Here is a 25,897-nt window from a genome sequence, read left to right as displayed (position 1 = left end):
TGAGTGACTGTGATCAAAGCTCCGACCCAATGTCAAGTCTACCAAATAGAGTCGCAAACAGCTCCCAGGCCTCCAACAAAGGCTCCAGACATAGACCAAAGAGCCATCTTCCAAGGTTGGCGGCATGGGAGGACTGGCCACTTGTCACGCTTCAGTGTCCCTGCCACGGTGGCACGCGTGGAGAGTAATTACAGCTGGTGGTGTCGTGTGAGAGTTAGGATGGCCAGGGCAGCACCTGGTGATGGAGTGAACGCAGGGGGTGATGGGCACCCGTGTCTAGAGATACAGACTACCTCTTGCCGTTTGCATTTACTCCCAGAATCTCAGGGTATCACTGAGAAATATTTTCCCTTTGAGGTGTTGTCTCCCAGGATGTATATAAAGTTCACAAGAACCTCATATTATTAGGAAGACTCTAACTTCTGCATAAGGTGACCCGGCAGCATTTGGAGGCTGGGGCACTGTCCACTCCTGGGAAAGAGTCTGTAGCACTTCAGATGGGAAGTCAAAAGCAGAAGGAATGTCCCAGCCTTCCCATCAATGCTGTTCTGGTCCTCAGATGTGTGATGTCACCCACAGGTGGGCATGGCCTTTTCTCACTGGACAGTTGGCTTTGTCATCCGAGTGTCCTTGGCTCTTTTGATGTGTCTGACGTAAAGTTTATATGCCAGCCTTTCCAATAAAAGATTCCTTTTTGCTCCTTCATTGTGGAGATAATGAAGTTATTGGAGTTATGAAGGAATTGAAATCGAAGTTTTTCATGTGAGGGCAAGAAGGACAAAAGAGATATTTATATGCCCTTTATTTTCTGGCTGCTTTTTTTTAAAAAAAAAAAAATTATTTATTTGGTTGTGCCGGGTCTTAGTTGCAGCTCATGGGTTCCTTAGCTGTGGCATGTGAACTCTTAGTTGCGGCATGCATGTGGGATCTAGTTCCCCGACCAGGGATTGAACCCGGGCCCCTTGCGTTGGGAGCACAGAGTCTTAATCACTGTGCCACCAGGGAAGTCCCCTGGCTGCTTTTTAAAAAAACATATAATTGCCCCTAAAGGACACCGTGTCAAGTGTTTTGCTAGAATGTGAACAGAATGGGCCTAACGCTCTCTTTCATTGACTGTAAATCCATTTTTGTTACGTGTTACACATCTGTTGTATAACGCTCTATGTTACCAATTCACAAAATAATCCTGGAACTTGTATTATACACTGAGGCCTCTGTTATAATGAATACATTTCAAAACAGTCATGTGATCATGTTAATATTTTAAACTAAATAGCAGTAGACCTAGAAGCCAGTCATTGTTATTGCCATGTTATTAATCCAACCTTGGAGCACATATAAATCCCACAATTAGTTCACAACTGTTTTCCAGCACAGCCTTTTCTCAGTAAATGCATAAAAAGGATTTGAAAAATTAACTATTTTCTAACTTCCAGCAAAACCATTTCTTATTCTGGAGAAGTAGCAATTTCTAGGGCCAGATGAACTTTCTGCTAGTTTTCTTCCCATTCTGATAAAAGGGCAGGTCAGAACTCTGATGCTCCATTTCTAAATCGTGTTCTTTCCAGGAAAGAGAATCTCTCTGACGACTGTTCAGTCCTTTTGCCGAATAAATGCAAAAACATATGCAATTTTCTATTTTTCAGAATGGCAATAGCGGTATTTCAAGTAAGCGGAGTCCTGCCATTTGGTGGTACTGGGAAACCTCCTTGGACATGTTTATTGCAGTGCCGGGCCCTCCTGCCTGGGAGTAGATTCTGAGGCTTTGTTTGATTCTGTTTGGATGTTCCCACTTTGCACACATCTAACAATTACTTGGCAGTTTGAGGTTTTCATTTTGGCTTTCATGTCTTAGGCTTCTCTTGAAAATTTTTCATTAATTTTTAAAATTACATCCTTCTAGCCAAAGTAAGAGACAGGGCCCTCTGAGATCAGATCCTGGTTGTCACACCAAAAGGATGCGTTTTCCCAGGACGAGAGCACCCTCGCATACTGCAAATCTGGGCTTTCCGGGGTGCAAAACCTGGGGCTGGCTCTTCGGTGGAACTGTGAACAGCAGTCAACTGTTTAGTGACATAATGTGGGTTTTTATAGGCTCATCTCATTCTACAACCAGATTGCTGTCTGAACACTTGAGATAAATATTCACCCACTCTCTGGAATTGTTCAGCACACAGGTTAATTTCTCACTATTGATTTTCTCCACTACGCATCGTGGAAGCCTCAAGACCGCTTGACCTACACACACACAAAAATCTCTGCGACTGTCAGTTTGAATAGAATAGCTCTTCAAAAGTATGCTTGAAAAATCCGTAAAGATAACGAAATAACTCTTCCCCACCTATTAGCAGGGCAGTTTAACTGGACATTTTGATTAGATTTGAAGGAGAGAACAAAATCATGAACATTTACGCGAAGAGGTTTCATATGTTAAAGCTTCTGAACGTGAATGCTTCTCCTGTGGGCAGCCCCAGGCAGGCATATTATTCTCATCTAGGGACTGAACATTTCTAGTTAAATCAGAGTAGAAACCAGAACCTTTTTGGATAATGGAAGAGGCAACACAGGAAGAAAAGCACTGGGCACCAGGCATTGGAAGACCCATCCGCCCTGCCAGGAATTAGGACCACTCTCCTCTGGGCTTTCGCTATTCATCTGTAAAAACAAAGGGATTGGATTCTAAGTGTCTTCCCAGTTCTAAAATTCAATGTTTTTATATCCAAGACAATATATATATATTTTATTAATATGAAAAGCGAGTTGAAAGAAAACAACAAAAGCAAAATAAAAACTTTGTTCTACCTGAAAAAGACTTGAGAAATATATATATAAAACAAACATCATTCTTTCCTCTATATATCCATTCCTGTATATTCCTGTATACTCATCCCTGTATATTCCTCCCCCACCCCCATTGTTATTGAAAAGTAAAAAAAAAAAAAACGTTCTTTTAAGGATTAAATGTTCCATTTAGTTTTTTAATCATCCCTGAAATCTTGTCCCATTAATAGAAAATGGGGTCAGAAGCACTTTATTAGTGGAAATTCCTTCAATGTGCTTCCAAGGAAAACTAAAGCATCCTTAATACCTACGATATAAAACAAATAAACAAAAAACCCCAGCCGAGAGCAAAATCCAACCAGTTCTATGTCCCCGGCACTGACCAAGCATAACTGAAGTGTTCTAAGCCATTTTCACGTCACTTGGAGTGTAGATTTATTTGCATTTAAGAATCTCCTAAACAAATTACATCAACCTCACTCCATGTCCTTCCTTAATAAAACTATGACTGGACAAGCATCAGACTTTTAAAATTCTAAAAATAATAGAAAAGTAAAAATAGATTTCCTAGGGAAATTCCTCTCCTTAAACCTTACATGGTTTTGCTGCTTCTGTGAAACCTTTCTCTTTGGAGTAACTTGGTAGCATGGTTTTTCGTGTTTGTTTTTCAGCTGGATTCATACAAGGGCACTGAATTAAAACTTCGGCTCATTTATGGAGCGTGAACTTTTAGGACCAGTTAAGTTACCTCCGCTGTGAAAGGAGAATGGCAGACGTCAATGAAGGCATGGAGACACTCCAAGTCCATTTCATGATGTAATTGAAGTCTTAGATAGCACACCCTCATTGCAAAATAAAACAAGAACACAGAATGGTCTGAGCACTCTAGAATCACCTGCAGCACGTTTAACCATTCGAGTCGCAGAATGGCCCGTTCTAAGCCTGCGACAGGTCGTCGGAGCGGTCATGCCCTTCACCTGCACCCCACCCCCCACCCCCCCCGCTTAAGAGGATCCATTCATAGCTACTCACTACTGCAGGATTTGACCTGAGAAATGCTAGGATTCATTAACTCAGCGGTTGTTTGCAAAAGACCCTAAATCATCTTTGCCCTTGGCCAGCAAGGGGACTGCTCAAGTTCTCAGAAGCAGCTGGTGAGGTTCTTAGCCAAGTTCCTCAGGTGCAGGAAATTCTTCGGGACAACCTACTTTGACGTGGCATCTACATATCTTTAAACCAGACTTCCTGGATCTAGGAAATGTTATTCCTGACTCCTTTGACCCAGAGACTGGCTAAAATTTAGTTTTTATAACCTGCAGGTAATCACTGTTTCTTCCTTCCTTTTTTTCTTTCTAGGAGCTGGCATGGTAGTTAAATTTTTCTAAAACAGTCATATTAATATGTTCAAAAATCCACTGCTGAGTCTCGGAGAGAGGGTCACATCTGGCCATGAAAATCTTCTTCTCTGCTGGGTTGCAATCCATGCAGCTGTTACTCACAGGATGGAATAATGTTCTGTCCTGCAGGGATCGGAAAGAAAAGAAAAGACTGATATCATGGGTGGGGAATGCTTGGAACCCAAAATATAAAGAGAAAGTAAAATAACCCTGCTGATACTTCAGTATCTACCCAGAGTGTGAAAAAAAATAGACCACCTCCCAAATCAAACAACAGGAGGTGGGGTTGCCACACGGAATGTGGTTTCCTAGGAACCGTGAGCGCAACGTGGGCCCTCCAAGCAGATTCAGCCAGAAACAAAGAATTCATTCATTCATGGACATTTAAAAAGTATAATCCATTCATTGCCTGCTCTGTGGTAAGCATTTTGTTACACGCTCGGGTTTTGAAGATGAAAAGTACATGAGGTTGCTTGTCAAGTAGCTACTAATCTAGCTGTCTGGGGAGAGGGATGCATACAGAAATGGTAATTTAGTCCGCAGTAGACACCACCGCAGCCTCGCACACGCACCCAGAGGACCAGAAGAGTCATCATCTTCCCTACCCTTGTACTGGGAAAGGCAAATACCAGAGGACCAGGAACCAGGATGAACTCGGGACTGGGGGTACACAGTGCGCAGGCAGAATCTCCAAGCACAGGCTCAAATCTGAGCTTCTGCCTCTTCCCGACCCCTTTATCGGCATCGCTGCTCTTCCTGGGATGCAATTCTCCCTGCCTTTTGTAAAGTGGAGGGAGGCAGTGTTAGCTCAGCGTGTGATAAAGAGAACGGCTCTGTGGATGAGGGTGCTAGCAGGGCACAGAGTTTAAGTGGTGAGCAAGCCCATTATGTGAATAGCCTCTATTAATACACACTGCTTTGTATTGTGCAAGCCGGGAGAAGGAAGCCAGTGCTACGAGAAAGGGATCTTTCCTTAAGTAGCAATAAATGCTTTTGTCTCTTATAGTGTCTATGCATTAAAAAAAAAAAAGGGCCAATAACATGTAAAAACATCCCCAGATCACTGCTGAAATTTTAGGAACAAGTTGTGTTTTATTATTTAGCTTGGGAAACATTTAGAGGGTCTGCTTATTTTCTTTAACTGAGGAGCATTAGACTCAGCTTTTAGGCATCCCATGTCAGCATCTCTGGGTTACGCTGGCTGCTAACCAATATTTAACGTGCTTTCGGACCCAGATGTTTGCATAGTTGGGTGCCTGTGAAGGAAGGAAGAATAAGGAAGGAGGAAGGCGGCCCCAAGCCTCGTTTGCATGTTTCCACTTTCAGTGTAAACACAGAGCTACATCTAATACATAGGCTCCCTCCTCTCCTCTGCTCTCTTCCAAGTCTCCCAAGTTTATTGTGGATTTCACTTTCCGTACACACGAGAGGGCTGCTGACTTCTCCTGCCCATTTTCCTCATCCCCTGCTTCACTGGCTGCTGTTGGACCCCAGGGCGGCTGGCAGGAGCTCTCCTTTCACGGGCGAGGCAGCAGATTCTGGAGAAGGAGGCTGTGCGCTGAGCTCACCCGCCCCTTCCTTCCTGGGGCTGATGTTAATGCTGAGGTCACAGATCCCATCCCACAGACGCCCCCGCGCCTCCCTAGGCAGCAGCTCCTTGGCCCTCCCACTCCCCTCCTCCCCAGCATCCCTCCCACTCCGTCTCCTGCCCCACTTTCTACCAATTTAGCTACACAGGCCTAATATATTTCCATCAGCTTTTCAAAGAGCATCCTTAAGCTGTTACATTCGTGATAATTATATGTGACCTGCTAAATTCTAAAATTCACTCTGTTCCACATCCATGTACTTCTTTTTCTTCTTAACTATCTAGATTTCTTCCTATTGTCACTTTTGTCAGTAGCTCAAGCCGGGACCCCCCCATAGACTCGCAGTTTCTCTCCCCAAACACATATTTCCGTAAAAACTAAAAAATGAGGAAAAAAAAGAGTAGAGCATGTTTTAATTCTCTTCCCTTCTCAGTGTGTGCACCTCAGCGCGGACGCAAAAGCCAAACCAGATTTTCTGAACATTTAATTTTTCCGAATGTAATTTTCCAAGCCATAAGGTGATCATACTTTTCCAAATCTCCAGCTGGAATACATGCTCCGGCAGATCCAGGTATGCTCGTGGGGACAGTCGGGTGGGATGAACAGGTTCAGCACGACCCTGAACCATCCGGAGTATGTTTCTGTAACTATACTTCATGTTCTCATAAACGTTGAAAAGTAGAATTCCCCACATCTATCTGCGTCTGAGAAACTTCATCAGTAAAACGAGGGGGTGGATAACATCCATCTCTGAAGCCTCTCCCAGCCGTAAAATTGAATGAACATTTTTTTCCAAAGTTCACTGGTGACGAATGACAGGGCATCAAATAGACACTATCAACCATATTCTGGGGACTAATAGATGATGGCTCTCTGGTTGTGGACCGAGCTTCCGTGTCTTTGGCGTGTCCAGCAGGTCCTAAAGGGGAACCTTCTGGAAGCACCTTTAGTGTCCCCAAAACATGCGTTTTCCACTCTGACCTTGGGAGCTACGTACATTGCCATCATTATATTTCTCCTCAGCTCAGCTTCTGGATCGCTAAACGTCGTTACTGATGCTTCTCCTGGCTGGCGCATCGTCGTTGGTAAATGTGGCCTCTTGTCCTACACCAGCCCTTTTTAAAAAATTTTTCTTGGAGTCTAGTTGATTTACAATGTTGTGTTAGTTTCAGGTGTACAGCAAAGTGATTCAGTTATACATGTATCCACTCTTTTTTAGATTCTTTTCCCATATGGGCCATTATAGAGTGTTGAGTAGAGTTCTCTGTGCAATACAAGTAGGTTCTTATTAGTTATCTATTTTATATATAGTAGTGTGTATACAGTGGAATATTACTCAGCCATAAAAAGGACAAAATAGGACTTCCCTGGTGGCGCAGTGGTTGAGAGTCCGCCTGCCGATGCAGGGGACGCGGGTTCGTGCCCCGGTCCGGGAGGATCCCACATGCCGCGGAGCGGCTGGGCGCGTGAGCCATGGCCACTGAGCCTGCGCGTCTGGAGCCTGTGCTCAGCAACGGTAGAGGCCACAATAGCGAGAGGCCCGCATACCACAAAAAAAAAAAAAAAGGACAAAATAATGCCATTTGCAGCAACATGGATGGACCTAGAGATTGTCATACTAAGTAAGTCAGACAGAGAAAGACATCATATGATATCGCTTATATGTGGAATCTAAAAAAAGGGTACAAATGAACTTATTTACAAAACAGAAATAGAGTTACAGATGTAGAAAACAAACTTATGGTTACCCAGGGGTAAGCGAGGGGAGGGATGAATTGGGAGACTGGGATGGACATCTACACACTATGACAGCCCTTTTCTCCTTTAGTCTCCTCCGTCATGACAAGATATGCTGGCACAGAACCAAATAGAGTTTTCTCCTCTGGGATAGAGTTCTGAGCCCTCTGGCAAGTCTGCTGTTCCCTAACAACCCTCCTGAAAGGGCACTTTTACCTGGACTCTTCTCTGTTCAGTCCAGAGGGAGGGCAGAGCCTGTGCCTTGGGTGTTCACAAAGTAATGCTGCAAACTGTATCTCCTGCATCCTCTCGCCTTCCCTGACCACTTCCTCCCTTGTTTTTTTCTGTTTTGTTTTTGCCTAAGAAAGTTAGACATCCTTGAGCAGGAAATGAAAACCTTCAGATTCAGCATTATGGCACTGCCCTTCGTAACCAAACAGGTCAGGCTAAATTCCAATCGGTCCCCGGGGTGAAGGCTGGGTGGGACTTTTCAAGTAGGTCCTGGAGAGGGACACCTCTTCAAAGCAAGCTGGTGTGACACTCCAAGGTATTCACAGGCCAGCACTAAATTTTATTAGATTCTGTACTTCTGTAGGGTCCAAATTTTAAAAGAACAGGTATGTTGTAGAAAACATTACCCACTGTGTTCAGGGTAGTAAAAGAATCAGACGTTAAAGATGCAGAGGACTTCCCTGGTGGCACAGTGGTTGAGAGTCAGCCTGCCGATGCAGGGGACACGGGTTCGTGCCCCGGTCCGGGAGGATCCCACATGCCGCGGAGCGGCTGGGCCCGTGAGCCATGGCCGCTGAGCCTGTGCGTCCGGAGCCTGTGCTCCACAACGGGAGAGGCCACAATAGTGAGAGGCCCCGGTACCGCAAAAAAAGAAAAAAAAAAAAAAAAAAGATGCAGAGACAATAAAATAGGTGGGTGAGTTCATAACGTACAAGAAGATGACCCTGAGAATAAACACCCACATGGCGGCAGGGTGCAGGGGGCCAGGGCTTTATTCCACAGGAAATTTGGTCACATTCCTGTCACACCACTCATCTGTTACATGACCCTGGTTGATTACTTAATTCTCTGAACCTCAGCTTCCTCACTTGTGAAATATAGATAATAACACCTGCTTCATGCGTTTGCTGTGGATAAAATGAGTTAATATATGTAAAATCGCTGGCACAATGTCCTACGTGCAGTAACTAACGAAGTAATAGTTATTCCACGCCTGCTCTCCTCTTAATTTATTTTCAGTCAGGGAGCATCCCCAATTCTAAAAATCAGAACGTACTAACCATCTGGTCTGAGACCAGCTATTCAAGACCAAATTGCATTTTCTGAAATACTGGCGAAATAGAATTTGCAAAAATTGGCACCTGCCTCGACCAGTTATCCGAACGGATACATCAGTACCTCCTGGTTTAAGCAAAAGGTTTATGGAAACAAAGTGATTAGTTCAGGAATGAGCTCTTCCGTATAGTTATGGTCCGAGTTTGTATGTGTTGCCTGAAATACAACATGATCCAGGGCATCTGAGTTCAACAAATATTTATTAAGCGCTTTTTTATTTTCCGGTGTGCGTTAGGAAGTAGGCATAGAAAGATAACCTAAGATGCCTCCCCTGGCCCAAGAAGTGGGGGAGACCAGTAGGTAAACAAGATACGTTTGAAGCAGAAGGTGTCAATGAGATTGTAGCTGCAGGGGAATAGGATGAATAAAGAAGAATGTGTGAACAGAGAGATGTGAACTAACAGGTATATTTATGCATTCAATTTATTCAGCAAGAGTCTACAGGGTGCTTACTATCTGTCAGGCACTGTTTTAGGTGGTTGGGATGTATCAATAACCTTAATGATATAAAAATTCCTGCCCTCCTGGAGCTTACATTCTAGAGGTGGGGTTGGGGGTACAGCAGTAGGGCACAGACCATAAACCATGAGTGTAAGTGTTTCCATGGCCTGTTCAAAGGTGACACGGAGCAAATCAAAGCAGTTCGGAGAAACTGGAGTGCCAAGGGAAGGGCTGGTGTGCAAACTTAAATAGGGAGGCAAGGGTAAACCTCACTGAGAAGGTGACATTTGAGTAGGTGATGTTTGAAGAAGGTAAGGGAATTGGCCATGCGAGTATCTGGAGGAAGAGGTGCCAGACGGGGCAACGGCCAGTGCAGAGGCCCTAAGCAGGGATGCAGTGTGTGGATTACAGAAACATGAGGAGGCCAGGGTGAGGGAGAGTGGTAGGAGATGCGTCAGAGGTGATGGAGGGCTCCGTCCATCATGTGCTGGGGACCCGCAGGTCACTTGGCGTGGCCCAAGCCCAAGGAGCAAGGGGGAAGATTCCAGAGGGTGACAGATGAATTCCACATCATGAAGACACTGGGGTGTGACGCTAAGGCTTGACTTTTCAGGCAAGCGTGCGGGATGGTTGTTGGAGGATTTAGAACAGTGGAGTTAAGGATCTTGGGTGCCTCATGCTAGTGGCAGAGAGGAGAATGGGGTGGGAGTGGGGGACTCGGGATACAGCCGGAGGCACAGCTGGAGGCTACTGCAGGGGTCCAGATTTGACAGCAATAGGGAAGAGGTGGGGGTGACATGAGACATGGTTGGAAAGCTTTTTCAGGAGGTGAATGCACAGGGCCTTCTGACGGATGGGACGTGGGGATTAAGGTGGAGGAAGTGGAGAACTAGAGGAAAAGCAGTGTTGAGGTGAGAAATGCAGAGAGGAGTAGGATTGGGGGCAGGAAGGATGATCTCTGTTTCAGGTATAACGAGTCGTAGGTGTTTAGGGGACAGCCAGGTTTAGATGCCCCGGAAGCAGTTGGGTATAGGCTGGACCTCAAGATAGCTTCTCTGTAAAGTGGGGAGAGGTGAGTTACTCCCTCCTGCTGACTGTTCATTTCTGTGTAACTCACATTGACAGCAAATGCATTTGTGAGAGACATCGCCTTCATGTCCTTTTGTTTCTAGTATGGATACGAGAGAAGGAAGGCTCGGAATTATGGGACTAGGTTTTAATCCTAGTTTTATCTCTGACAAGAATCTCTGATGGCCCCTTCGTTTGCTAGTGATTTCGGAGTGGGAAGACGAGGGAGGGATGAGATAAGGGACAAAAATAGCCGCCTTCCCACCTCCTAGGGTTGTGGAGAAGAACCAGGTGGATATGTGAGTGGCCTTTGAGTTCTGGAAGAAAGACACATCAGGTGGTGTTTTTCATGCCTATTTTTGCCGTTGGCATCTGGGAGAATGCGAGTAACACCTTGACAGGCATAAAAGGGACAAAGCAGTGTGATTGCCTATCCTTTTCCATTTTTTCTTTGGACAGGTACTTCCTCACAGGAGGAGAAAATTGGTCTTCCTGCATCAGTGGATAATTTGGCCGATCAGAAATAATGCTTCTGATGCCCCGACGGACAGAGCCCTCGGTGTGTGCGCTGAGACAGTGCTGGCAGCCCCGCAGCCCTGCCTGCTGCTCCATTGCTGGTTTTCTGGGCTACAGGCAATCGATGGGCGTGAGTATACCCTCAATTCTCAGAGTGGCCAGGATCATTACAGAATCGGTTGTGATTTGTTAAATCTCTGCTCTTCACACCATTCAAAGACTTCCCAACCTCTTCGCTAAATTCTTAGCATGGTCCCGAGGTCTTGTATAGGCAGCCCTGCCCCTGGCCTTAGAATTCATCATTTCCCCTCACGCGCAGACACTTCAACTGGCTTCTCCGTTCTTGCAAGAAAACCAAGCTCTTCCCTACCCGAGGGCATTTGCACAAGCCGACCCCTATATCTGTGATTTTTTTTAACTTAATTTTTATTTTATATTGGGGTATAGTTGATTACGATGTTGTGTTAGTTTCAGGTGTACAGCAAAGTGATTCAGTTATACGTATATGGGTTTGGCCAAAAAGTTCATTTGGGGGACTTCCCTGGTGGTCCTGTGGGTAAGACCTCGAGCTCCCAGTGCAGGGGGCCCGGGTTCGATCCCTGGTTGGGGAACTAGATCCTGCATGCCGCAACTAAGGAGTCCGCATGCCGCAACTAAAGATCCCACATGCTGCAATGAAGACCCGGCGCAGGCAAAATAAATAAGTAAATAAATAAAAATTAACCAAACTCCTGCCAACATTACATAAAAGAAAATTCATTTGGTTAATGAATACATTGTTCAATAAAGTTCTTGGGGGAAATGAAAAATGTGTCTTTTATTTTTACTTAAAACTGAACGAACTTTTTGGCCAATCCAATACATATATCCATTCTTGTTCAGATTCTTTTCTTCACTTGCCTAAACCCTACTCATCTTTTAGGTCTCCATTTAAAAGGTACTGTGTCAGAGCAGCCTTGCATACCTCTCTGACCTGGGTAGAGCGCAGTGTCCCGTTCCCATATTATCCTGTACACTTAATGTATTCAATTTAAAAATCTGTCTGCTTCCCCACTAGACTGAAAACTCCAAGAGTAGAGAAAACCCATCTGTTCCATATCTTGTTTCCATCTGTCCATAGCTGTTCATCTCCCCTCAGTAAACCTGCCATCAGTCACGTCAACATAATAATAGCTGCTATTTATCGAGTATGTATTTATGTGCCTCGTAGTGTTAAATGTTCTACCCAGATTTTCTCATTTTATCTACTTCATCCACATAAGCAACCTGAAGAGAGAGGGAATGTGGACAAACAGGAAGCCAGGTTCGCCTGTTTATTTAACAAATGCTAATTCAGCACCTACTACGTGCCAAGCAGTGTTTTAGGTACTGAGGATACTGCATGAAAGAAAGCAGAGAAAAATCCCTGCTCTTGTGGAATTTACATTCTAATATTTAGCGACAGTTAAATAGCTAAAATAGTATAGGAAGACGACTAGACAGCCTATCGTTTCCTCTATGTAAACTTACTAGGAGAGCTAAAGTCAAATCAGGAGAAGTTTTTCGGGCACCTAATAGCTGACACTCATTGAACTCTTATTAAGTGCCGTGTCCTAGGTGCATTTAGCTTTTATTTCATCATCACGATAATCTTCTAAGGTAGATACTGTTATTATCGCCATTTGATAAATGAGGAAACAGAAGCACAGAGTAAGGAAATTTCCCAAGATCCCAGAGCTAGGACAACCGCGGAGCCAGAACTCAAATCCCAGGTCCCTCAGGGTCTAGCCCCTGTGCTCCCGGCCTCAGCCTGTCTCACCCCCGTCATCTTCTTCTTCTTCTTTTTAAAATTTTTTGGCCATGCTGCACAGCATGTGAGATCTCAGTTCCCTGACCAGGGATCGAACCCTCACCCCTTGCATTGGAAGCGTGGAGTCTTAACCACTGGACCGCCAGGGAAGGCCCTCACCCCCTTCTTAGCCGAGCCAACTAGCACTCCTGCACTAGACCCACACATGCTCAGCAGGGAAGAACTGTCCTCCTTAGCAAATACTAATTTCAAATGTGTATAGTTCCGATTAGCCAGATCCTTTAAAGTTTGACAATCTCCATCTTGACAGGCCTTCAGTTCAGGAAGTCTCTGTCCATATGTTAGAGCCTGAGATAGATTGTGATGAAATCTTTTTACTCGTGACCAGAGGGTGGCAGTGCAGCCCGTTAGGTAAAATTGTAACCCGCAGGGATATGGCTAAGTTACCCAGATATGGCAAAAGTTAAAAGGACGTGATGACGAAGTGACTTCAGCCGGATTAGACACACAGAAACAGAATGGGAAGGCAACACTGCTGAAAATGTAGCTTCTTTGCACAGGTGTAATGTACTCCCGTCCCGGGAGTTAACCTCCCTCATCTTTGAATTGTCAAGTTGCACTGAAGATCAGAATTTCTCAGGGTACAATGCTCATGTCTCCTATTGTGTCTCCTATTATTTTCAGAGTATAGGGTATGATGTAGACATCGTGCATCTGGTTTTCAGCAAGATGTTTAAAAATCCCCCTTTGTTTTCCTATGGGTAAGCTGGAGAAATATGGGCTAGAAGATAATTCACCATTAGGTGAGTTTGTATCTGGTTGAGTAACTGCACCCGATGGGCCAATGTCTCCTCTATCATAGGATGGAGGGCTCCGTTCTGGGCCTTGTTCATTGGGATCAACAGCTTAGATGAGGGACTGAGTGCACGTTGCTTTGCCCTAACTCACGGCTGGAGTAAAACTAGTTCACCTGGTAATAAGCTGGATCAAAGAGTCGAAATCCAGGCTGGGGTAAATCTCGTGAGGGAGAATTTAATAGAAACCAATGGATGGCTACCCAAGTATAAAAGGTGAACTGGGGCTTCCCTGGTGGTGCAGTGGTTGAGAGCCCGCCTGCCGATGCAGGGGACACGGGTTCGTGCGCCGGTCCACGAAGATCCCACATGCTGCGGAGCGGCTGGGCCCGTGAGCCATGGCCGCTGAGCCTGCGCGTCCGGAGCCTGTGCTCCGCGACGGGAGAGGCCACAACAGTGAGAGGCCCGCGTAACGCAAAAAAAAAAATAAAGGTGAACTGTACAGGTAGACGACTACAGAGACGTATCTGTGTAGCAAAGCAAGAGTGGTTTTTTTAATACTGAAAGCTCATTAAGAGGCCAAGTATGTGAAGTTAAGGCAGAAAAGCAATCAACTCACGCTAATTCAACAGGCATATACTGCTCATAACAAAGGGGTGCTAGAAACTCATTCTGGTCTTTGGTTAAACACACCTAGAATACTGTGTTCCCTTTGGGGCATCACGCCACCCTCTAGGACCATCTGGAGTGTGTTAAGAATCTGTGTCCAGGAGGCTGAGGTAGGTCCCAATGAAGTTATCTGAAGAGCAGTGTTAGGAAGTTGGGCCATGTAACTGGAAGTAAGGAGTAAAGATCAGACCAGCATTGTTCAAGGATCTGGAATCTGTCTTGACCAAAATGGATGAAACTTAATCTGTGTGGTACCAAAAGTCTTAGAGCTTTCTAATACTTGGGACTGTCCAGAAACGAAGGGGCTGATCAGGGATAGTGTGACTGTCTAAGCATGACCACAAGTCCAGGATTTTGTAGTGGGGCTTCATTTATCAGAACCAGAGTCGAATTTCACGCCTTTCAATTAAACTCTGTTTCCTCATTTTAGGTCCTAAATCAATACCAAACCGGAATGATTTAAAAATAACAACCTTGTGGCCATCCATCTGGCATCTTTGTGGACCAGCAGGATTTTATGAGCTGAGAAGCTAAAGCCCTGGCACGTAACATAAGGTACCATAAATAGTCAGATGTGGGCACATGCCAAGAATTCCACCCATTCACTTTTTAAAGTGCTGTGACTGTTTCACTGTTATCAGTTTAGCCTGACAGGTGTCTTTTTATCTGTATTTTCCTGTTTGATGTTATTTTTAAGCCCTTTCTTATGGAAGTTAAACTATAAGGACACCCCAGAGAGCAACTCAGAAAAGTGATGTAAACCTTTCACTTTTGGACTTTGGGGAGGCTGTGAAGGTGGTTCTGAGACCAAAAGATGTGCTAAGTTTTATCCAGCACGGCTTGGGGTTCCTGGAGGGGATCGCATCAGTAATTGAGCCCATTTAATGAATACTTATTTACGAACGTCTACGTGGTAGATATTAGGCAGGCCACACAGAAATACAAGAAAAACTTCCTGCCCTCAGATAGTTAACATCTATAAGGGGAGACTAACCATGCATAATACAATGTTCTAAGTACAAAGGAGGGAACAAAATGCTATAGGAATACAAGCAGAGGGGCAATTCCAACTACAGTAGGAGGGAAGAGTAGGGTAAGGAAAGTAGGTAAAAACTGGAACTAGAAAAGTGATTCTCTATCTGGCTGCCCATCAGAACCTTTTAGGAGCTTTTAAAAAATACCAATACCCAGGCTTCTCTTTCTAGAGCATCAGTCTATCCTTATGCCAACAGCACACTACACTAATAATTGCATTTTTGCGATGTTTGGGTACCTGGCACTTTTATAGTGTTTGATGCTTGTTCTTTTTCTTCTTCAACTTTTTCTTGGCTCTTCTTGGCCCTTTCATTTCCATGTACATTTCAGAATCAGCTCATCAATTTCCACAAATAAACCTGCTGGGATTTGATTGGTTTTGCATGAAATGTAAACACCTGCTTGAGAACGGGTATCTTCACAATATTGTCTTCTTATCCTTGAACATGCTAGCTTTCCTTTGTAGTTTTAGAAGTTCCTCTTAGTGATGTTTCGTAGTTTTCTGTATAAAGGCCTTGTGCATCTGTTGTGACAGTTATTCCTAATTATTTGATACTTTTTATGGTGATCAAATGGAATAAGTTTAGCATTTTATTTTCCAGTTTTTTGTTGCTGGCATGCAGACACTTGATTGTCTTATATTTACTTTCTATCCAGGACTGTGCTGAATGTACTTACTAACTTTAATAGTTTAGATGTATAACCTTTGGATTTTTTTATGGACACAACTATGTCGTCTGTGAGTAGACAGTTTTATTTCTTCCTTTCTGTTTCTTAGACCTTTTAATTTCTTTATCTTGCCTGATGGCTCTGGGAAGGCCCCCCTGTGCAATGTTGAATAGAAGTGACGGTAGCAGACGTTATATTTTATTCCCAGTCTCCAGAGGGAAGTTGAAACATTTCACCACTAAGACTGATGTTATGGGGTTTTGGTTCTTATTAGGTTAAGTTTGTCTATCAGTTTACTTTCTGTATGGCTAAGACTTATTAGTCAGAGGGTTAAAAACTTGAGGATTCATAAATAGACCATGCATATAAGGCCCCTCAACTTATGACAAGGGTGCTACTTCCCTGCAGTGGGAAAAATGATTTTTTTTTAAGTAAATGATGATTGACCAGTCGAATATAAATATGAAAAAAACAGCCCCATTTTACATTGTAAACAATGTAAACAAAAACTATTCCAGGGAATATATACCACAATGCAGAAGATTCAACAACAAAGCTTCCAAAGATGACTTAGAATACTACCTTCTTGACTTTGGTGTGGGCAAAGATTTCCTAAACAGGACACGGAAAACACTAATCGGAAAGAACAGCTCTTCATCAAGGAGAGAGAAAAGGCCAGAAACTGACTGAAACTGACTGGAGTAAGATATTTACAAAAAACCAACGAAGCACTATACCTAGATATACCAAAAATTCTTCAAAATCTGTAAAAAAAAAAAAAAAAAGAAAAGAAAAGAAAAAACAAAGTCAGACAACCCACGTTAAAACACGGTCAACAGACTTGAACAGGTCCTTCTCAAAGAAGATCTCCAAAAAGGCTAACAGACATGTGATCTCACTCTACAACCACAGAACGGAAAAAGGAAAAGAAAAAGAAACCAACGTGCCAGGTGTTGGTGAAGATGGGAAGGTCTGGGTTCTCAGGCAGCATCTGCCCACAGTTCTTCAGGCCCCAGGATTTCAGTGCCTGCTGACCTGACCCCCTTAAGCTGACCCCTGAATCTTGCTCTAGGGCCTCAGTTCTCTGGGCTCTAGAACAGCTCCGTCTGTAAGAGCAGCCGCCCAGAGGTGTCAGGAATAAACACCCCCCAGGAGCAGCCGTAAGCCAAGACTGACTGTGGTGGTGTTTAAATATCCCAGCCTCCTTCCTGTCGGTATGTGTTGTAGACCATTGCAGAGGTGCCGGTGGGCTTGGTCTCCCCTTGCCCACGCTGGTACTTGCTTTATCAGAGGCCCTGTATTGGCTCCCTTCCCTGTTTCACTTCCCTACTCTCTGCCATGATCTCGGAGGGGTGCGGGCATCTCCCAAATAAACCACTCGCACTCAAATTCTCACTTCAGGGCCTACATCTGGGGAAACCCCAATGAAGATATATGTTATACTCCCATAAAAATGTTTCCTCACTAGAAAAGAACATGGGAGATAGCTCTTGATCTGGGGGGATAACAGTAGTTAATATTTCTTAGCATAGATTGCTACACAGCAGGATATAGCTCACCACTATTCCCAGTGTAAAAAGTGTACTTGTCACCCACATGGATGGAAATTCGATCATATGGTCAGAAACCTTGCTGGAAGTTTTCCACAGTTTATCTCACTGAATTACTGTCTCTGTTTTATTGACGTGGAAGTTGAAAATCACACATGTGAAATAACTCACTCAAGATCACATTACAGTTCCAGGATGAATTAGAATGTCTTGGGCCAGACAAGCCACTGTGACGTTGACCAGACTGTGAAGAGGCAGGATGAGAATTTGGGAGAAGGCACTTCATCTTCTCGGTGGGAAACCAAGTAACGTATAAACCAGAGGGATGCAATGACCAGCTCCTGTGGGCATCCCTCTGACTTCAGGATGGAAGGTGGGCTGGGGGGTGGGGGGAGGGTGGAGGCAGGGTGGCCCTTTAAGGGAGCCTTTGCGGTAATCCGGGACTGAGACTGGGAAGGGCTGCAGTCGGGGCTGCGGCCACAGGGACGGCAAGGAGAGGGAGGGGTTCACACGTCTTAGAGACCAACTAGATGTAGGGGGTTAAGGAGGCAGCGGGACAGTTTCTTGTTTCAGATGTCGTTTTGAGTGTCGGCTGGTGATTTGAATATTTTTACTGAGGTCGCTTCTGCAAATCATTGTTCTTGTAGCCGGGGTCCCCCTGGTGGCGAAAGAAACCGAAAATGGGATTTCTCACCCTGGGTACCTGCTAACGAGGGGAGATGGCTGGGCAGGAGCCTAGTTACACGACCCTAGGATAGGGATTCCTTCCTTTTCTCGTGGTGGCAAAGAGCCACATAGAAAAATAACTGAGAGCAAGGGGGCGGAGGGTCAGGGAGGGTGGTCCACTTCTAAGCTGGGTAAGTTTCTGGGGCTGTAATACACAGCATGTGGACTACAGTGAATAACTCTGTATCGTGTACTTGAAAGCTGCTAAGAGAGTAGATCTTAACAGTTCTACACACGCACGCACACACACACACACACACACACCCAGAACCCTGTACAGTGATACATTTGTTAACTATACCTGTTGTGGTCATCATTTCTCAGTTCATAGGTGTATCACATCGTTACGTTGTATATCTTAAACTTACAAAATGTTGTGTGTCAATTATATCTCAGTAAAGCTGGGGGAAAAGGGGAAAATCTTCCTGAAAAAAAAAGAAAAAGGCCAACAAGATCTGAGAGCTGATGGGTGCTGAGAGGTCAGAAAATGGGGCCGACAGCGCCCTTCCCCACTCAGGCAGGTCGCCGGCAGCCACTACTCAATTCTGGAAATCTCTGTGCGCCTGGGAGAAGCGCTTGTCTGGTCTTGGTGATGCAGAATCCAACAGGCATCAGGACGTCCCCCGGGGAATATTGATCGGATTGCTTAAGGGCGCAGGAAAGAGGAGAGACTTCAAGGCCAGATGCACCTGCGCTTGAACGCTGGCTTGGCCCCAAATCTGTTTCTTCCTCTGTGGATCGTACGTGACAGGCCCAGGTGGTTGGTTGTGAGGTGTGTAAGGCACTAGCTCTGAGCATCCTCACCAGCTGGAACATGAGGAGGACGGAGCCTAAGAGATGCCCCACGGGGGTCCTTTAGGCAGTCAGCAGAGTCTCAGGGATCCACGTGGATTTGTCAGCGTGCTGATACAAAGGGCGACCCCAAAGCCGACTCCAAAGATTGCTAAGCTGTCCAAAGCCCCGAGGGCCAAGCAATGCCTCCAAACAGACAAGGCAACACCCACCAGAGGGACTCTCGCTCTGTGCCTCAGGAAGAGCCCTTGGAATAGACAAGGGACTTTCTCCAACAGGTACATTTGAACAGGCCTGAATCATCACCTCAGATGAGCTGTTTCAGAAACTTTCCATTTTAGGCCTTGGCCATGTTCCCGATGACGTATGCATCGTGCTTGCTGTATAACTAACCGGTGAGCGTAACCAGAGTCACGTGAGGCCAGGTCTGAGGAAAGAGCCCAGCACAGTTATGCCTGGCAGGTCCCTGCACTTTCTTGGCTTAGCTGGGCGTTATGGAGTGTTTTGTCTCTCATGCTGTAAGCAGTGATGAGAAACGGTCCGCTCCGTGGGGACCAACAGTACACGAGGCAAATGGCAGATCAGGTATCTTATCCATGTGCCCTGAAAGTAACTTCCTAACGGTCAGCATATAACCATCAAAACAAAACGAAACAAAACAAAACACAACACTTTATTGCACCACACACGGACTGTACTATATTGAATAGCAAAAGGGTTTGACAAGATTAATCATTTCTGATATATCTCACAAGGAAAACAGGGAGGTTTTCCTCTTGTCTGATTTCCCCCCATCACCCCGTATCATATCGGATGCCATCTTCTTATTAGCTCTTTTAATTTTAAATTGTTTTTTAAGAGGATATAACAACTGGTGTTTTGTACTTTTTCCACAACCTGCCAGATGTTGGCAGGGGTGGGTGGCAGTGTGCGGAATAAACTTGTACAAATGAGTCTGCCTTTGAGTATAATTTTCGGTGCCCACCTCTAAGAGGTAGATGCCAGAAAGCTTACTAAGTGAGGGAACAGGTATCAAAGCCAGTGGTCCCCATATTGATTCTCTGCAGACCTTCCCCTTCAGCTCTCTGTGATTTCAGGGGATACTGACTTTACCTCAGCCAAGGCTGGCCAACACTCCTGATTCAAGTGGTGGGTGGGACATTTTCCTTACAGTCTGGGGTGAGGCTGAATCATTCCAGAGTGTGAAAAGGCAAACAGAGGGCATCTTCCACCTGGCTGGGGAGGCCCCTAGCAATTCTACAAACTTGAGGGGCAGAAGGGAACTTATGAGTTCTTGCTAATTGACAGCCGAGTCCTGCCTTAGAAACCAAAGAAGCTGAGAAAAAAATTGTATTCTAAAAAGCTATCAAAAGATAACTTAATGAAAATATTTTAAAATATTTAATTGCTCTTTATTCTTTACTTAAAGGCTCAACTCAATAAAATATGATTTTATATTTAGTTTTGAACTATTTTTTCTAGCAATAAATGTTACCCTTCTAATTCTTTAAACTTTTAAATTCCCCAAATAAGTTCTCCTTTGTTATACTTGGGCAGGATTTTGGCCAGATTAAAAATGGGTCTTTCTATATAAAGGTTGCAACAATTAGATCTACGTGAATATATTAGTATTTGTGTAAATGTAATTGTCTTAACCCAAAGAGCTCCCAAGCGAATGAGCCTGAGATGCATAATAAGTAAAGAGATGTGTTAATCTGTGTGTGTGTGAATTGGTGTCGTGAAAAACTCTACATGTGCACATTTGTCTGCAGAGCATATGGCTTCTGCGTTTGGGAGCCATCTGGGTTGAGACCAGGCCCTTCCCGTGTAGGGCTAGTGTCCTGGCTCAAAGCCATGTGAAGTCGAAACTGACTGTGCTGGGTGTCCACGTGGCCAGCAAAGCCAAAGCAATGCCCCTTCCTACACACTCTTGTCTTTCCCCTCGTCTTTGCTGTGGTCTCCAAATGCATGAACCAAATGGCCAGGTAACAATTTAAATCAAAACAATGCGTTAAAACCAAAAACCTTTGCGTCAGAAAACCTTAAGCAGGGCAGTTGGAGAGCTTGCTGCCCGCGGCGAGCTGGCCCTTACCTTTCGATGTCCCCAGAGCTGGTTCCCTTTCATGCCGTGACAGTCATACAGAGTGACCGGGCTGCTATGGGAGATGGCGTCGAAGCAGAATTTTCGGGTGTGCAGGGGCTCACCAGGCCGAATATCTTCTCTCCAACCAAAGGTGAAGAGCTAGCAAAGCAACAATAGCAGAAAAGCTACGGTGAGTTGAATTTGGAGAGATTAGGAAGCAGGGGGAGATATGTCTTTTAGCTGCGAAGAACTCCTGCTTCATGATTTACAAGAAAAGAACTATGTCTCAGCATGAGAGGGGCACTGAAAAAGGCATGGATGCTAATGCCCTGTAGCAACACCAGAAGCACTTTTGGCCCAGCCTGGCCAAAAAAGCAAATGAAGTGTTTCCGGTTAGATAGACAGACAGAGAGACAGACAGACAGACAGAGGGAGACAGAGGGACAGAAAGAGGGGAGAAACTTTTTAATTACGTTCTTTACCTTCTTCATTTAGATAAAAAAAAATCAGTGGGTTAAATGTTACAGTTAGCCTAAATTGAGCAGATTAACTGAGAAAAGACCAGGAGTAGGGTTGAACTGGATGGATGCCAGCAACTTGAAAATTTTGATTTAAGTGAAAGCTAAGCTTGATGAAGTAAAGAATAGGCAAATTGGTTTCCTGGAGTTGGTAAGAGTAATCCTGCCGGGCAGTGTAGAAAGTTCTGGACTGTGACTCCCAGTAAGAGATACAGTTTGCAAACACACATAGATCCCCTTTCCCCCAACTGAAAATGGAAATTTCATGAAATATTTGTCCTCAGTGCACTTAATAGACTCTGATATTCCATCCAAACTTTTCCTGTCTTAGTCTATTCTATTCCATCCATCCATTCTATTATTTTATTTTATTTTTAATTTAATTAAATTAATATGTTTATTTTTGGCTGCATTGGATCTTCATTGCTGTGTGCCGGCTTTCTCTAGTGGCGGCGAGCCGGTGGGGGGGCTACTCTTCGTTGTGGTGTGCAGGCTTCTCATTGCAGTGGCTTCTCATTGCAGTGGCTTCTCTTGTTGTGGAGCACGGGCTGTAGGTGCGTGGGCTTCAGTAGTTGTGGCACGTGGGCTCAGGAGTTGTGGCTCACGGGCTTAGTTGCTCCACAGCATGTGGGATCTTCCTGGACCAGGGATCGAACCCACCTCCCTTGCATTGGCAGGTGGATTCTTAACCACTGCACCACCAGGGAAGTCCCCACTCTATTATTTTAAAAATGTGACTTATGGATGCACTTAATTGATTTTACAATGTATTAAATTGAAAAAACAACACTTCTGTAAGGAAAGGGTATTTTTTGGAGTTTGAGCTGGATAACCATTTGAGGGGTTCAGTACGGAGTTTGAGCTGGATAACCATTTGAGGGGTTCAGTACGAGAAATCCTTAAGTAAGTGGGAAAATGGACTAGATCAGCCCTAGGATTTCTTCCAATTCTAACATCTCAATGTCAGGAGACTCTGTGGATGTAAAAGCAAGCACAGTGCTGAGCTATAAGCAGACAATACACTCGGCTCTGTCAAGCTGCAGATTACCGCAATTTTGGGGTCCTACCTGGGTAAGAAAATGCAGAGAATCTGGCAAAATTCCAGGGATGGCTAACAAAAACAGTTAAATGGTGGGGAAACTGCAGAAAACTTGAAAAAGCTGGGTTAAGTGGTCTGAAGAAAATCGGAAAGAACTCATCTAAATCAAACACATGAAGCCTACTGTCTGAGTTGTGGCAAGAGATTGCATTCTGTTTCCCTGGGAGACACGACAAAATAGGATGTTTTAAATAGAGGAGGGTGTTTTAGGTAAGGCATTTGAAATAGATTCATGAAGAGGAATTGTGTGGTCTCTTTCCCTAGATTCATTGTTGTTGTTTTAATATGATTGTGGACTGAGGACTGATTGTGGACTTTTTATCTTTTTTTTTTTTTTTTTTTTTTGCGGTACGCGGGCCTCTCACTGCTATGGTCTCTCCCGTTGCGGAGCACAGGCTCCGGAAGCGCAGGCCCAGCGGCCATGGCTCACGGGCCCAGCCGCTCCGCGGCATGTGGGATCTTCCCAGACCGGGGCACGAACCCGTGTCCCCTGCACCGGCAGGCGGACTCTCAACCACTGCGCCACCAGGGAAGCCCCTGAGGCATTTTTAGATTCATTCAAACCCTATGCAGGGGAGTCATTTCTCAAGGAAAAGTGTCTGTTCAGCTATTTCTGGTTTTGATCACTCCCTTCAAATCGGGACCTACCGCTCCCTTGGTTTTTGAGATACTGTGTTCCTGTGTTATCCTAGAACTCTGTCCTGCCCATATCCCGTTTCTATCGATCCCTTCAAGGTAGGTCCAGCTCAGGGCTCCTCAGATCCCATCCTTGCACCTTCCCTGGTTGGTCTCACACATGCTCAGTTTAACTCTTGCTGGCACGTGGATAACTCATCACCTGTGTTATGTCCAACCCTGTGTAGGATTTTCCTCCTGCGTGTCCTGTGGACATCTCAAAGTCACCACGTCCTGAGTTCCATTGACTTCCTTCCCTTCTAAACCTGTTTCCGCTCCTGTGTTTTGTTTTAGTTGGTCACATCTTTAGCTTCTAAACCTGGGCGTCCTTTGTCTTTATGTCCTTGGTCTCCCTCACCATCTTCATCTACTCCATCACCAAGTCTCACCACTTTTGTCTTCTAAGTATTACAGGAAGTGGTCCCTTCCCCTCTGTCTCCACCACCTTTGCTCTCAATGTTTCTTGTCTGGACTCTTGAAATGACCTTCTAATTGCTTTCTTTCCCACCTTCCTCTTCTGGTTCCTTCATATCGTTTTCTGCTAAATTGAAGTATAGCTGATTTACAACTTTGTGTTAGTTTCAGGTGTAAAGCATGGTGATTCATTTCTACATATATATCTATGCTTTTTCAGATTCTTTTCCCTTATAGGTTATTATAAAATATTGAGTATAGTTCCCTGTTGGATAGCTATTTTATATATAGTAGTGTGTGTATGTTAATTCCATACTCCTAATTTATCCCTCCCCTGCCTTTCCCCTTTGGTACCATAAGTTTGTTTTCTATGTCTGTGGGTCTATCTCTGTTTGTACCTAAGTTCATTTGTATCCTTTTTTTTTAGATTCCACATATAAGGGATATCATATGACATTTGTCTTTCTCTGTCTGACTTACTTCACTTAGTATGATAATCTCCAGGTCCATCCATGTTGCTGCAAATAGCATTACTTCATTCTTTTTTTATGGCTGAGTAGTATTCCATTGTATATATGGACCACATCTTGTTTATCCATTCCTCTGTCGATGGACACTTAGGTTGCTTCCATGTCTTGGCTATCGTAAATACTTCTGCAGTGAACATTGGGGTGCATGTATCTTTTCGAATTAGAGTTTAAAATACCCATATGACCATGTTACCTCTTAACCTGAAATCTCACCATATTTTCACATAACCCTTAGAGAATGAAGTTCAGACTCTTTAACACATAAAGAACTTTCCATGATCTGGACTTTGCCATGTTTTTCAGCTGCATCCCTTTCCCTTTCGTTTATGTTCTATCAACAATATAAGATTTATACGTTGCTAAGAGAGTAGATATTAAAAGTTGTCATCACAGGAGAAAAATTCTGTATGTTTGGTGACGAATGTTAACTAGACTTACGGGGGCGATCATTTCACAATAGATACAAATATCGAGTCAATATGTTGTATTACTGCAACTAATATAAAACTGTATGTGAATAATACCTCAGTTTAAAAAAACTGTAGTTCCTTGCACTAATCAGGTGGCATGTATTTCCCCTTCGGTGACTTTGTTCACAGGAGCCCCTCTGGCTGGAAGGCCCACATTCACTGGCCAACCTAGTTACTGCTCAGCAGTCCTTTAAGGTCAAGTTCAGGCGTCCACTCGCTAAGAAGCCTTCTCTTTGAACCCCTCCTTCCCATCCCCCACCTTGTTTCTCATGATTATCCGATTACGTTTCCGTATCCCTCACTAGACCGTGAGACCCGTAATGGCAGGAACCACATCTTCTTCATCTTTGTGTTTCCAGCACCCAGAACAATTCATGACATTTAATGAATGTCCAATGAAATTTCTCTTGAATAAGTAAAAACTCGCACTCATTATATTAACAGAAATGGCATTGGGATAACTGTCAACAGGAACTAAAAATTAGTCTTTTCAGGTTCTCTAATGAATTTGTGTTGTTTGTGTCTAATTACAACAATAATTAATTTTTTTGAGCTTTCAATTTCAATGATTCTAGGCTCAGTTACCTATTATTAGAATAAAAATTTCCTGGCCTGTACACCTGTCATTGCTTAAATCTCTATGTTATTTAAATATCACAACCCCTTGGTACTATAAGCTGTGCAACCCGCGCAGGAACCGGTGGCCTTGAGGGTTTATCGATTTTCTGCTTTGTCTCTTTTCCTCTTTTTGGTTTTTATACACGTAGAAGCCAGAGCTGAAAGGCTCTGTCATCATCACCCAGCTGGGGACAATTGGCCTGCAGAAGTGCAAGGACAGGCCACCGGCACACTTCAGGAGTCCAGGCTTGTGTACGCCTCTGTAGACAGACTTCTCTTACTTTTTACTTTCTTTCTGTTTCCTTTCTTTACTTTTTATTAAATAGGTCAGTCAAGTCCAAAAGAATACCTGCGTGAAAGCAAACGGGCACATTCGCCTCTCAGCTGATTTGTTCATCTGCTGTGACAATTACATCTCAGGGCACCCTCAGGTGACTTTTAATTCTTGTTTCCAGGCTTGTTATTAGGGTGCAGTAATCATTCTCAGCTGTGCAGACTGAGCGTCAGCTTGTAGGCTTCAGTGTTGGAGGCATTAGTATTATTATTATCACCTGGTGCTTACTTTCCTGCGTCCCGGGAGACGCGTCTTC

General features: G+C 44.3%; 1 protein-coding gene across 1 annotated transcript in view; it reads right to left on the bottom strand.

Moving 5' to 3' along the window:
• Nucleotides 1-3,714: 3,714 nt before the first annotated feature.
• Nucleotides 3,715-25,897, bottom strand: part of GALNTL6 (polypeptide N-acetylgalactosaminyltransferase like 6) — a 1,140,136-nt gene continuing 1,117,953 nt past the window's right edge. Inside the window, exons 11-12 of the mRNA XM_029204074.1 lie at nucleotides 20,993-21,142; nucleotides 3,715-4,301 (exon numbers count right to left, since the gene is read on the bottom strand). Of these exons, the coding sequence (XP_029059907.1) occupies nucleotides 4,134-4,301; nucleotides 20,993-21,142 (318 nt within the window). The 3' untranslated portion in view covers nucleotides 3,715-4,133. The remainder of the gene's footprint in view (nucleotides 4,302-20,992; nucleotides 21,143-25,897) is intronic.

The sequence above is a fragment of the Monodon monoceros genome, unplaced genomic scaffold (assembly GCF_005190385.1).
Source record: "Monodon monoceros isolate NGI ecotype Baffin Bay Population unplaced genomic scaffold, NGI_Narwhal_1 Super_Scaffold_5, whole genome shotgun sequence".
NCBI classification, from domain to species: domain Eukaryota; kingdom Metazoa; phylum Chordata; class Mammalia; order Artiodactyla; family Monodontidae; genus Monodon; species Monodon monoceros.
The sequence above is the reverse complement of the archived record's forward strand: the minus strand, read 5'-3'. Positions and strand labels throughout refer to the sequence as shown.